Source organism: Cucumis sativus, chromosome 6 (genome assembly GCF_000004075.3).
Source record: "Cucumis sativus cultivar 9930 chromosome 6, Cucumber_9930_V3, whole genome shotgun sequence".
In the NCBI taxonomy this organism is placed as follows: domain Eukaryota; kingdom Viridiplantae; phylum Streptophyta; class Magnoliopsida; order Cucurbitales; family Cucurbitaceae; genus Cucumis; species Cucumis sativus.
Window position 1 is genome coordinate 10,795,074 of NC_026660.2, and position 14,409 is coordinate 10,809,482.

General features: G+C 36.0%; 1 protein-coding gene across 2 annotated transcripts in view; it reads left to right on the top strand.

Moving 5' to 3' along the window:
* Positions 1-14,409, top strand: part of LOC101208568 (DNA polymerase epsilon catalytic subunit A) — a 33,818-nt gene that overhangs the window by 11,083 nt on the left and 8,326 nt on the right. For both annotated transcript variants that reach the window (XM_004145751.3, XM_031886652.1), the window contains 19 exons: positions 1-119; positions 212-353; positions 421-515; positions 877-982; positions 1,083-1,162; positions 1,264-1,440; positions 1,614-1,698; positions 1,786-1,866; positions 1,928-2,071; positions 8,557-8,652; positions 8,834-9,034; positions 9,229-9,283; positions 9,374-9,516; positions 9,589-10,040; positions 11,044-11,188; positions 11,268-11,465; positions 11,570-11,644; positions 12,999-13,189; positions 13,595-13,778. In XM_004145751.3, the coding sequence (XP_004145799.1) occupies positions 1-119; positions 212-353; positions 421-515; positions 877-982; positions 1,083-1,162; positions 1,264-1,440; positions 1,614-1,698; positions 1,786-1,866; positions 1,928-2,071; positions 8,557-8,652; positions 8,834-9,034; positions 9,229-9,283; positions 9,374-9,516; positions 9,589-10,040; positions 11,044-11,188; positions 11,268-11,465; positions 11,570-11,644; positions 12,999-13,189; positions 13,595-13,778 (2,769 nt within the window). The remainder of the gene's footprint in view (positions 120-211; positions 354-420; positions 516-876; positions 983-1,082; positions 1,163-1,263; positions 1,441-1,613; positions 1,699-1,785; positions 1,867-1,927; positions 2,072-8,556; positions 8,653-8,833; positions 9,035-9,228; positions 9,284-9,373; positions 9,517-9,588; positions 10,041-11,043; positions 11,189-11,267; positions 11,466-11,569; positions 11,645-12,998; positions 13,190-13,594; positions 13,779-14,409) is intronic.

Genomic DNA, 14,409 nt, shown 5'->3' on the forward strand with positions numbered 1-14,409 from the left:
CCATCATCAATAGTCACAGATGAGGTTTGTACTGCTTGTGATTTCAATCGTCCTGGGAAAACTTGCCTACGAAAACTTGAATGGGTTTGGCGTGGAGAGGTATTCATGGCTAAAAAAAGGTAATCCCTCTGTCCACTTAGGCCATTTACAATTTGTTATTTGTTCATGAAGTGACTTGCTGAAATTGTCTTATCACTTTTGACAAATTCAGTGACTATTATCATCTGAAGAAGCAAATTGAGTCTGAGTTTGTTGATAGTGGTAATGTTCGGTCGTCAAAATCATTTCTTGAACTTCCAAAGTTGGAGCAGCAAGCAAAGCTCAAAGATCGTTTAAAGAAATACTGTCAGAAGGTTAGATCCTTATTTAATTGAATGTTTGAAAGCAACTTTTGACATATATTAATTCTGAGCTTTTCAGGCTTATAAACGAGTACTTGATAAGCCAGTCACTGAAGTTCGAGAAGCAGGGATTTGCATGAGAGAAAACTCTTTCTATATCGACACTGTTCGTAGGTACATGATTTGGATAAATTGGAAGTTAATACATTTCTTAGATAAAGTGTCCTTTTTTTAACAGTTCAAAGTATGATATTGTATAAAATGGTGTCATTTAAGGATTGTATTTGTTGGGCATGGCAGCAATAAAAAGGATAATTCCCTACCCACCACCACCACCACACACACACCAATTCATTTTTACTATGGTATTCGGTTGATGATCATGGGGACATCATACTCCTAATAACATAACAAATTACTTGCTAGTAATTCAACGAAGATATATGGGAGAGTCGAATTGAAGATAGGATCTGTTTTTTTCTTGCCAAATCAATTACATTTCAAATCTGAATTGCATCTTTTCAATATGTTCAAGTTTTCGAGATAGAAGGTATGAATACAAAGGGCTCAATAAAGTATGGAAGGGAAAATTAACCGAAGCTAAATCAAGCGGAAATTCAATCAAGATCCAGGAAGCCCAAGTACGGAAATTATTTTAACTTCTTGATCACCTTCTATGCTTTTAGTCTTCTTCTGTAATTAACATGTATTGTATTTCAATTTTCTCACTAATTCTTGCAGGACATGGTAGTTCTTTATGATTCTCTACAACTGGCTCATAAATGTATCCTCAACTCCTTTTATGGATATGTGATGCGAAAGTAAGTTATTTATCTTACTTGAGACTTTATATCTTTCCCATTAGGGGAAGTTTAGTGTCGTAGAGTTATACTTTCTTTTTAAAATGATACTTTCCTTTTAGGGGAGCACGATGGTATTCGATGGAAATGGCTGGTGTAGTTACATATACAGGAGCGAAAATAATTCAGAATGCTCGTCTGTTAATTGAGAAAATTGGAAAACCACTGGAGTTGGACACTGATGGTATCTGGTGTGCTCTACCTGGATCGTTCCCAGAGAATTTTACCTTCAAAACAAGGTATGAATTGATCCTTCACTAATCATATGTGTGCTCAAGCATTGACATAGCTAATATATATAAAATCAAATGCATGCCTATAACTATGCTCTTGGTCCTACCATTATTTTTTATTTCTAATGATTGTCTAAAAATGATGACTATGTCATATATTATATGTATATATATTTCAGAGATTCGAAGAAGTTGACGATTTCATATCCATGTGTTATGCTTAATGTTGATGTGGCAAGGAACAACACGAATGATCAATACCAGGTAAATTTAGATTTCTTTACCTTTCTTGTATGTCCATGTGTTTGCTGGCTCACCTGCATATCTTTCTCATATTAAGTATTTTGACAGACGCTTATAGATCCTGTGAAGAAAACATATAAAACACACAGCGAATGCTCAATTGAATTTGAAGTAGATGGACCATATAAGGTAATAGCCATTTGATTAAATTACTTTTGGATTCAAGATGTTCACATAGTTTATGGTTTAGGCAATGATCCTCCCTGCTTCCAAGGAAGAAGGCATTTTGATCAAGAAGAGATATGCTGTCTTCAATGATGATGGAACACTTGCGGAGCTAAAAGGCTTTGAGATCAAGCGTAGGGGGGAGTTAAAGCTCATCAAAGTTTTCCAGGTTTTTGTTTCTATTGTTTGGCTTCTATTCTTTGCTGGTCATCTCTTGTTAAATAAAGTCTATACTTCTGTGATCGATCCAAATCTTGTAATATAGCAGGAAGCTGGTTAAGTTCATCCAAATTACTTTTCTTTAATCTGATTAAAATATAAATGGTTGATTTGAGTATAATTGTCCAGACAAGCCTCTTTATTTTTTTTTGATAAGAAACATGTGTATTCATATAACAAAAAAGAACAACCTAAGGGCAAGGGACAAGAGGGCCCTCCCCAGAAGAAACTAAAAAATGATGGCCTTCCAATTGTTGAATATCATTGAAAGACTATAATTACAAAAGTGTTTGGTGTAATTCGTACTCCACCAAGAAGCTGTGTGTTGCAACACAGTCCAAAAAGAAACTAAGGATCTCATCCACAATCTCCTTCTCTGTGACAAGAGCCTTCCCATCGATACTGACCAAAGAAGAGATAAGACTTTTACATTTACGAGTCGAAACCCATTTGTGGAAGAAGCTTGAGTTCTCCTCCCCCTCTCTAAGCCAATGAAGCTTTGATTTCTGAATCCATAATTTCTGTTCTTTAACAATCAAATCAAGCAGGGCCCCTCTACAAAGTTCTCTTTCTGCCGCATTTTCCTCATTGAAACAACTCGACTCTTCAAGTGAATCAAGAGAGTTAATCTTATCAATTAGCATCTATTTTTGGGAGAAGATGTTGCCAAATGTCTCCTTATTCCAACTCTTTAAGATGACTTTCAAGCCTTTTAACTTTTCCATGAAGGAAAATATAGGCCAGCCATCAACAACCAAACTGCCCCATCAGTTTTCAACGTTTTTTAGAAAAAGATGATGATCCAACCAAACATTTTCAAATCTAAAAGGGGTAGGACCCCATGATTGCGCTCTCAGTTTCAAAAGAATCAGAAAGTGATCTGAGGTGGTACAAGGAAGTCTTTCCATACTTACTTCTCTAAAGAACTCAACCCAAGGCTTGGATAGAAGAAATCTGTCGAGCTTTGAGGTAGCCGGCCTAATCCCCAAACGGGACCAAGAGAACCTACCATTTCGAAAGGGGATATCCACCATATCCAATTCCTCAATCAAGCTATTAAAGTGAATCATACTTCTAGTAGGACGAGCGTCGGAGCTCTTCTCATTTAACTATCTGACTACCTTGAAGTCACCCCCAACACACCAATTTTCGTTGCACAAACCATATAAACTAGAAAGTTCCCATCAAAATTGGTCTCTAAGTCTATAAGAGGAAGGACCGTACACACCTGTGATCCAACCAAAGAAGCCAACATAAAACTTACAGTTTATAGAAACTAAGAACTGACCTTGAGTTGAGTCAACCACCGTGATCGAGTCCTCTTTCCACAAAATAAGAATACCACTCGAAGAACCATAAGCCTCTAAAGTTGCCCAGCCAACAAACTGACTACTTCAAACTGACTTCACCAAATGTCAATCGATAGTACTAACTTCAGACTCTCGGAGAATAACCACATCTGGATTGAATTTCACAAGCAACTCTTTCACAACCGCTCTTTTGGGGCAAGCATTAAGACCCCATACATTCCAGGAGAGAATTAACATAGATCACCATTGGAGCCCGGGGGATTACTAACTTTTGTCGCTTGAGCTTCCCTTTTCCAACTACCTAGCAGAGCTTTTACTTCTCTAGTGCGCTTCTTGTTGCTGATCGAGGAGGCCCCACCCTTTCTATGTGGTTTCCCTTTCCTAGTCACAGTCCGAATGCATAAGTCATATTCGAGAAGAGCCGCTACCACTTCCTTGCTCAGCAGAAAAGGATTCTGTATAGAGGCTGCTGGTTCTAATTCTGTTACACTTTCAATTTCAGTTTATCTCTTCAATGGGTAATGGAAGATCGGTGTTTTCTTCTAAAGCTATTAACTGAAGGCCCTCTTCCCTAACTCTTTCCGTGGAGCTTACATCGCGGAAGAGTCTAACGGAAGAAAAATCAGAGATATGCTGCAAGTCTTCGACTTCAAGTGGGGAAAATTTATTTTTCAGAGATGAGGCTACCCGAACTGGAGATAGAAACGTCTGAAATTGGATCGATTTCATCATGGATGCGAATTGATGAAGACGTCAAGTTGAAGAGCCTACATTTTGTTTTGTGGAACAAATCACACTTTTTTTGAAGAAAGGTCGAATCTCTTCTTTTTTCGCAAACTTAATTTTTGTGAGCTTGGGTAATTACTGGGGAGGGGGTGGTTTGCATGGGGAGCTTGAGAGCTTTCTCTAATAAAGATCCCAGGTTGAGTTTTAATGTGGGTGGGCTTTTGAGCACTTCATCCACAACAGTGCCTTTTCCTTTTAAATCAGTAAAGCCCACTTCCTTAGTCAAGCTCACTTCCTTGGTCAAGCCCACTTCATTGGTCAAGTCCAGTAGGGTTTGCTTGGACGGTAAGTTTAAATTAAGTCCTCCTTCAGTTTGCAGAAAAGGATGATAAATCTCAGCTTCTTCTGCTGCCATACTCACCGACCCATAGTTCTGAGAAGCATAAACTGACATCCTCGAATTCAATCTCTCCACGTGCCAAATATTAACCGGGTTCAGATCCGGGCCATTCGAGCCTATGAAAAATTTCTCAGCTTGTTCCAGCAAGAAGGATCCATGGATTCCAGCAACTTTGTCAATAATAAGAGTGGGATCTTGGAAGGAAGCCACCTGCACAAGAAAAGAATTGGAACCATCTATCAATCAAATTCAGCTGGAATGAAGCCGCAATAATTTCCTCTAACATTTATATTCACTTCCAAGCAGTTAACGAGACTCGAATTCTCTACCGCAAACTCAATGAAGCCTCCAAAATTATCACCGACCCTCTTAAACACCTCATCGTTCCATAAATGCAAGAGAAAATTCCTTAGTTTAATCTAGCCTCCATAAGAGGGAACAAGCGACATTCTCCCATGTTCTTTTGGATCCCATCTTTCCATTTTCAAGGTTAAAGGACCATAGGTAGCCCAACCCTTGTTCGTTGTGAGAAGTCTTGCTATCGTCTAATCAGGGCACTTGAGCAGGACTTTGTCAGCATGGAACAAATTGATAATAAAGGTATTTTGTATTTGAGCTTGAAGGACTTCCAAAATCCTCTGCGAATTATCATGGAGGTCATGTTTAGTGACAACCAATGTATCCTCCCAACAAATTTTTCTAACTCGTTTTTCTCCTTTGCTTCTACCTTCTTCATCAGAATGACTAGGCATCACACTTGGAAATTTTCCATGGTGAGAACTTCGCAGAGGGTGAAGAGGTTGAGATTGGTTTTCCGATCTGGTTCCAAAAGGAGGTTTGAGGATTGTTTTCTTCTCAGAATGAGGGGCCCCAGATTGGTCTTCAGCATTCAAAAAATGCACCAATAAACACCTGAATCGTTTCCAACCGTTTAAATCAATACCAGCAGGAACCACAATGTTTCCTTTTTTCCCCGACTTCAACACCTTTGAGATCTCAAGAAAACTTCCTCTCTTATTTGTCGTTTTTTGGATCCAGGTGAACCTCCACTGCATAATGTCTTTCGGAAAAATTTATGGGTTTACAAAACTTCCTCCAGAGAATCAACCAGCCAAACAAATAGAATTTCCTCTCCTAAAAGGGTATAAGACTTGTTCAGATTAGCTTCAGTTAAGCGAATCACCCTTCCTTTGCTATTCAAATCAAACTCACAAGAGAAGAATTTGTTTTCGATTTTGTCGAGGTCTGTCTTGGAGTCCCCATGGTCGTTCAATGAAGAGATAACTGGAGAAGGTAGGGCAATGAGGGTGGGGGATGGAGAGGAAAACGGAAAAGGTAGAGCAATGAGGATAGGGGATGGCGGAGGAAGGAAGACAAAGAGTCGGAAGCCATCAACACGAAGAACAGCAAGGGAACTCTCTCTCTCTCTCTCTACCTTTATGTGATCAAGCCTCTTTATTAAAAATAATAAGAGAGACTAATGCTCTAAGTACAAGAGAATTATATAGACACCAAAAGGGCTAAAACATATACAAACAATAACCAAATCAAACTCAACAATAACAACAAGCTAATCAAAATCCTCTAACCTGGAACCACAAATGAAATCTAGAATGTAAACTAGGTACAAACTAATTAAAACTGATGTCAAAAGGAACCCAAAGTAAGCTGACAACTTGCCCAAAACCATAAGCTTCAAGATGAGTGAAGAGGGAACATCAAGAGAACAACAACCAGCCTTGCTGAATCTTCCCACAATAACAACGAGCTAATCAAAATCTTCTAACCTAGAACCACAAATGAAATCTAGAATGTAAACTAGGTACAAAGTAATTAAAACTGATGTCAAAAGGACCCAAAGTAAGTTGACAACTTGCTCAAAACCATAAGCTTTGAGATGAGTGAAGAGGGAACACCAAGAGAACAACAACCAGCCTTGCTGAATCTGCACTAAGATAAAACCACAACATTGATAAAATTCAATAATTGTTCAATCCGTTGGAAACAGTTCGTAAGCTCAACTTCTTCTTTGATTCTTGGGAGAGTACTAGTTCCAAATTAAGTGTTTCAAGAGACTTGAATGCAATCTCTTTATCTGCAACCTTCAAACCGCATAAGTTTAGCTATACAAATTCCAATGCAACTGATTATTGAACCAAAAAAGTGACTAACATTAGATCTCAAACAAAAAAGTTTCGCTAGTTTGCATTCATCTACTAGCGACTTTAAATGGACTGGAATATCGCAATGTTGACATTGAGAGGGGTTAAAAAGAGGTCTGTTTTCCAACATTCAATTCCTCTTCAATCTGAAGCAAATCATTGAGGCCATTTGGCTTCCCCAAATGATCAACTTCCTCACTCCTCACACTAAAAGGAGAGTGAAAATCTAAATCACTTTTCTTTCTGGATGGAGGGTCCAGAGTTTGGCAAGAGGAGCCTCTAAAAAGTTTAACTTTTGAGGATGGTAAGGAAAAAACAAAATATTTAAAGTGTTGATGGCAGGAGCTCTGAGGGACTGATTCAGTTGAAAGAGAACGAACTTGAATCTGTGTACAATTTACCTCCAAAGATTCAGGGTTTGATCTAAAATCAATTCTGCCCTTAAGGTACTCTTTTTTGAATTCTGAATGTCAGCCCTAGTTGGAGATGAAGAAGCTTGGCCTAGGGTATCTTTTAACTTTAAAATTCAGAATTTTGAGGATTTTGGTCTAACAACATCTTTGTCTTTTCTAGAGCCTTTTCTAAGATCTCCTTCAAGTTTCTTCAAGAAGGGAAGTGGGGATTTCTTTCATTTTGTTTGCTTTTTTTATGTACCTCTTAAACCAGATCTGGTTGAGGGCGCATGAGATGAAGAAGATAAAGACGAAGATGAGAGACGACCTATATTTGATGAAGGAATTTTGGGAGCTATTTTGTTTCTCATTTCTTCTTTTGTCTTCATAACTCCTTAAAAGTTATTTTGGTTACTTGTAAAAGCTTAAAGTTAGTAAATTTAAATCTACTATTCTCAAGACAATGGTATTTGGAAGGAAGAATACAGGTCGTCTTGAGAAGGGAAATTAAAAAGGACAGAAAAACAACGTTTGAAAAGACGATTGCTGAAACATGTTATTGGTGAATATTTGTTCTGTTATTTTTTCTCCTCTTTTTAATATAAAAGTTCCTTACTACCTTAAGTGGGATAATTGTTTAACTCTATAGATTTAGAGCCTGTTTGGATTGACAAGAGAAAAAAATGTTTTTCAAAATTCATTTTTATTTAAACTCTTTGATAAGAACTATTTAAGATAAACTTTGAAAGTGCTTACATAGATATTTAGAGGGGTTGCCAAGCACTCCAATTTTTTTCCAAAATAACTTACTTTCAAAATTAACACTTGAAAAGTTAAACCAAACACACCCTTAGTTCTCAAGTAAATTTGTAGGGTTTTAACATTCTAAGTTGCTAGTCTCAGGGGTTTAATTCATTTCTTCACATTTCTTCACTTTATCATGTCCTGATAACCACCAAGTCAACCCATCGTGGTTAGCTCCGAGACAATCTTTTAATTTCTTCTTCAAAAGAAAAGAGAAAAATAACCATCATGGGTTAGCCTAGTGGTAAAAAGGTCAATAACTAACTAAGAGGTTATGGGTTCGATCCATGGTGGCGACCTTCATAGGAATTAATTTCTTATGGGTTTCCTTGGCGCCCAAATGTTGTAGGGTCAGGCGGGTTGTCCCATGAGATTAGTTGAGGTGCGCGTAAGTTGGCCCAGACACTCACGAATATATAAAAAATAAAAAAAAGAGAAAACAGAAGAGAAAATCATGATAGATCCAGTTAATAAGCTAGAAGTGTTTGAGCATTCAGAAATAGGTTGTTACAATTGAACTGATAAAGACTCCATGCTATACTGGCTTGTGGTGTATATATGCAATCTAACATTACATTACTATGCTATTTTTGATGTATAACCTGTTCCTTTCCGTATATAAATATATTTTCTATTTGTAGGCAGAACTTTTTGACAAGTTTCTTCATGGTTCCACATTAGAGGAATGCTATTCAGTTGTTGCGTCTGTTGCAAATCGATGGCTTGATCTTCTAGATGTAAGTAGAGTTTAAACTCAATATTAAATGTCAAAATATTGTATTCTGGAAGCTTCTCTTGAAATCTGAAGTGAATGAGGATCTTCTCCTTTAATATGGTTTAGAGTATGATCAGCGTCAAAATATCAATATTTAAATTGCTTCAAATTTATGTTCCCCTTTTCATGCTTCTTCCCGTCAGAATCAAGGAAAAGATATTGCAGATAGTGAGTTGCTTGATTATATATCTGAATCAAGTACCATGAGCAAGTCTTTGGTAGACTACGGGGAACAAAAGTCTTGTGCTGTTACCACTGCCAGACGTCTTGCAGACTTTCTTGGTGATACAATGGTCAGGGATAAAGGCCTACGTTGTCAATACATAGTTGCATGTGAACCTAAGGTATATGTTGTATGACTTTCTTCTTTTCTCTTCTGGAAAAAGTTTCCCTTTTATTTTTTTTAGTTTCATTAAAAACTCTTTTGGAGTTTGAACTACATCAAGTTTATCTAAACTTCTTGATAAATTAAAAATTTTCCATCTGTTCAGCTTCTAGGCCAATTTGCTGATTCATTCTTTTGTTGATAATATGATAGGGTACTCCTGTAAGTGAGCGTGCTCTTCCAGTTGCAATCTTTGAGACTGATGCAGGTAAAAATTCAGGGAGGATTTTTATTTTTTTACACTTGATTCTACTTTTTTTAGTATATTTTAAACTTGACTTCTATAATTAACTTGCAGAGATAATGAAATTTTATGTACGTAAATGGTGCAAAATTTCATCTGAAGTCGGCATCCGATCCATCATTGACTGGTCCTACTACAAGCAACGCTTAAGCTCAGCAATTCAAAAGATTATAACAATTCCAGCAGCCATGCAAAAGGTTTGCTTGTTGATATCTATTTGAATTTGAGTGATCAATCTTGTTTTCTTACTATGAAAAATATTTTTTTAGGTTGCAAATCCTGTTCCTAGGGTGGTCCATCCTGATTGGTTACATAAGAAAGTTCGAGAGAAGGATGATAAATTTCGGCAACAGAAAGTTGCTGATATGTTTGCATCCTCGAGCAGAGTTAAATATTCAAAGAAGAATAGTGATGTTAGCTGCAGCAAACATGCTGTGGATGAAGATAATTCTGAAGATTTAGAAGATTTTCAAAAGAAAACAAGTTCTACAAATGGCCCCAAACCAGTTGTCCGATGTTATGATGTCAAAGGCAAGAAACATTCACTTACGAGCGATATTGAAACAAACTCCGAAATGCAGGAGAATTTTAATGATGGAGGATTTGAGCCTTCTTCACCCGTGGATGTTGAAAACATAGACAAAAATGTAGATTACAGTGGATGGCTTGAATTGAAGAAGCGAAAATGGAAGGATACTTTAGACAGGAGGAAGAAGCAAAGGTATGTTGTCTTCAGTCAGATAAAATCACAAATATTGATTTTGGTGGCTGAAAATTTCTATGTAATTGGTATATGGTATCTGAATGATGGAGAATACCGAATGTGCAGAATCTAAAAAAACAATATAAAGGAGAAATTTATGCAATGTGCTATAGAGATGCTATTGTAGATCGAAGCTTTTATTTTGATGTGTTCTTATCAATGAGAGAAAATATTCTATCTCAGTGAAAATTGAACAGTATATAATATATTGTCATATTATGTATTCAAAGAGGTAGGTGATGCATTTAGCACAGGACTCTTCTTTGAGTCTCCGAAAGTGAGTATTTTAGGTTGGATGCAATTCAATAGAAAGTGAATGTGGGTTTGGTTTTCAGTATATTATTGGGAAGTTCCATTGCCAATGCTCTGGTATCAGTTATCTTTCATTTGCATGTGAAAATATATGGGTATTTATAGCTTCCCGTGGGTTTCTTGTCATGCTGGATTGTTTTACTATTTTATGGAACATAGGTTTAGAAGAAACAATATAGCTCTCAAGGAAGTGGGAAAGGTCTAGGCTCTAGGTCGAGGCTTCAAGTGGATGTATTTCTACGATTTCCTTTTTGTTTCTGAGAATAAGTTGTTTAGGAATTTTTTCCAATAACAATTGGATCTCTTCTCTCCAAAAAAAAAATGGAGCTCCTTTTGGTAGAATCTTTTTTTTTTTTTTTTTTTTTATAGGGCAGGTGTGTTTTCAGTCGCTTTACTCTACATGGCTACCATTTCTCTTGTACTTCCATTCTTAATTTAAACCGGTTTTTTTTGTCAAATTGGTGTTGTTCATTGCAACTCTGAAAACCAGGTTTTCTTTTTTGAAAAAGAAAAAACAAATAGATACACAAAAGCTCTCAGATCCCTGATTCCCTGTCAATGAGTTATGGTTTGCAAGTTTGTGTGTATTTTAGCTATATGGTGGCAATTTATATCCAAACTTTAAGCAAGATATCATTTATTTTGGCAGGTTAGTAAATTCAAGGACTCCACTTGCTGCTAATAATGTTACAAGGGAGTTAAATGGTGCTACAAATAATAAAGATGCTCCTAGAACAGGTGTTGGTTCATATTTTAAGAGGCATGAAGGATCTGTAACTCGCTGCCATTGGCAGGTATTGTCATTTTTGTTACTTTTTAGTGTTTATCTGAATTCTCAATTTGTTTCTCACTTGGCCCTGTATTGTATTTCAGATTTTACAGCTTGTTCATAGTCCACAGAGTGGCCAATATTTTGCTTGGGCTGTCGTGGAAGGAGTTATGCTAAAGATCCCTATTAATGTTCCTAGAGTTTTTTACCTTAATTCTAAAGCACCTATTACAGATGAATTTGTGGGCAGGCGTGTGAATAAAACTCTTCCCCATGGAAGGCACAGTTATAACCTGTATGAGGTATTTTAAGATTGTTATTGAAATTCAGTATCTTGTTTCTATATAAATTACTGGTTTGGAAGTTGTTTTATTTTTATATTTGTTTTTTAAAATTATAACTACAGGTTGTGACTGATGAGGGTCAATTTAGGACACAGAGGAATAAACTTGCAGCCCTACTTGCGGATCCAGAAGTAGAGGTCAATATCATTAGTTTGGTTTATTTTATTATGGTCTCGTTCTCTTATTATACGTAGATCAATCATTGTGGTGGACGTGGTAATGATATGATGCATATTAATTTGGCTTGCAAAGTAACTGGAGTCAGGACTGGAATATTTTTAGATAAAAAAACATGTAAGTGAAAAAATATATTATGGATCTTTTGTTCTTGGCTCCATCAGTTTTTAATTAATTACTTAAAGAAGATAGCTTCTAGCTAGCTAAAATCAGGGAAAGAAAGGATAGTTCTTGTCTTCTAGATCTTAAGTTGTGTTCACATTTTTATTCTTCCTTTTAAAGTTATGAAGTATTTTCACTCTTTAAAGCAGTTACTTCTGTGTGAGCAGTAACCAGTCAAACTATTGACAAGAGGATGTAGTTGAGGGCTCATAGGACTAGTTGTGTATCCCCTATTGTTTCATCTTGTTTGAATATCTTTGAGTTTAAGGTTTTCATGTGTGCAAGTCTAGTTGGTTTCGTGTCTATAAAACATACTTTCTGTTTGCAAGAGATCACGAGATTTACATGGAAGGAAGACTGGGAATACTATTAAATGTGTTAGCGTAGGATGTATATTTCCTAAAACATGAATTCAAGGGAAGAAAAAGTCCCTTTAGTTATAATGCCTGTTGTATACCGTTTTGCACATGATAAAGAAAGGAATTGGGTTGACATCTTAGAGATTTCTAAAAGAAACGCAGCAGCTTGGTGTTCTTCAAATGCAGAATTCAAAGATTACTCCATTCAAGACATCGGCCTCAATTGGACTCCCTTCATCGGATGAGTTTCATTGTAGTTTCCCCCGTTTGCCAGTTCAGAACTAGTGCTTCTGTAGTTTGGATATGTATTTCTGCCGTTATGTTTTTACTTTTCAGCCTTGCTTTTATCTACCGTAGGTAGCTTCTGTTGTAATTTTGGTTGTTACTTTGATCTTTTCATGACCTAAGTATTGTTATTGTACTTTGGTCTTTTCTTTGTATTTTGGATATGATGAGGGTGCTATGGGGGTGTCAACCTAGTTGAGATGTCCCGGGTACACCTACTGATCCTAGCTCTATCTATCTATCTCTCTCTCCCCCTTTCTTGACTTCCCTTTTATTCTCATTGTATAGCTCTCTTGTACATTGAGTTTATTAATAATAAAGAAGCTTGTCTCCTTTTCAAAAAAAAAAATTATCAATTTATTATTTGTCAACTTTTAGCTGTGTGAGTGGATTTTCTGTGCAAATAGAAAAATGCCTTCACTATGATGTTAAATTCAAACTCTGTTTTTTTTTTGCGGCAAAGTGCTGTTTTCAGCTTCAACAGGATTCTGACCCGTTCTTTGATCAGGGAATCTATGAAAGCAAGGTACCATTAGAGTTCAAGTCCATCTTTCAGATTGGCTGTGTCTGTAAAGTTGATAAAACTGCTAAAAAGCGAAACATTCAAGACGGATGGAGTCTGGATGAACTGCAAATGAAGACTACAACAGAATGCAGTTATCTGGAAAAGTCAATCTCTTTCTTCTATGTGTATCATAGGTAACTTTTTGAATTGGTATACCACTGTAATATTTACATTATCTATAGCTGTCTAAATGAAAATTATCTTTTACTAAACGTCTTCTGCTTAATATCTTCAAGCAGCTACTATTTCCAGAAGAGTTCTTGTTTAGTGTTTCTACGACCTATAACATTTTTTTTCAACCAAGAATTAGGTTGATTTTTTTTTATTTTAAAAAAGTTATGTTTGTTGTATGTCTTGGACATGGATCACCTGTTTTCTCTGGATATGAGTATTGATCCATGTAGACTAATTATGAATCAAAATGCTGAAATAGCATCATCATTGTGTTATATCAAAACCGATATATATTTTTCTGTGAGATTTGTCTTATATTGCAATGCAAAGATCAATTCTGCTAACAATTTTCCCTCTACTTTTAGCATTTCCGAAGGAAGAGCTATCTTCGTCACCTTTTTTCCCTCCACAAGGTCAATATTTGTGGTCGTGGTTAATCCTTACCAGAACAAAGACTTGTCATCAACTTTTCTTGAAAGGCAATTTCGTGAAGCTTCTCAAATGCTGTCTGGTGAATCACAACCTCCTAAGAGTGGTATAACTTACAAGGTAAACTCGCGAGTCCTTCCAAACTTATACATCCTATGTGATTTGATATAACCAAATTATGGTTCTTCAAAATATCTAGGCAATGGGGTTATCAAACTAAAAATGCCTGAGGAGGATTGGATATATATTATATCCAAGGAATGAAATGTGGATGTCGACAGAAATGTCGAGGTCCAGATTTTATGAAAATGTTGATGGAAATTTCCTTGGAAACTTTTAAGAAAACCGTGGAAATTGATGGAAACTGCTGAAATATATGTTAAACTTTATTGAGGGTTAATTACACTATAATCGATTTTTTTAAATTATGTCTAAAAAACTAAGACAATATTTATCTGTAAATGTTGATGCAAGTACGAATTTTGGAAAAAATATAGAAATTGATTAGAATAACTTGGATGGTCTCATTAAACTTTAATTTTGCTTAATTATACTATAATTGATCATTGGGTAAAGAATATAAATGACAAACTGCTAAAAATATTTACAAAATATGACAACATTTTAGATTCTATCAATGTTAGACACTGATAGAATCTAAAATTTTGATATATTTTGGTTCATTTTGTTATATTTGAAAATGTGCCTTGATCATTTTTTACTATCATATCTAAATATATGTATTATTTAT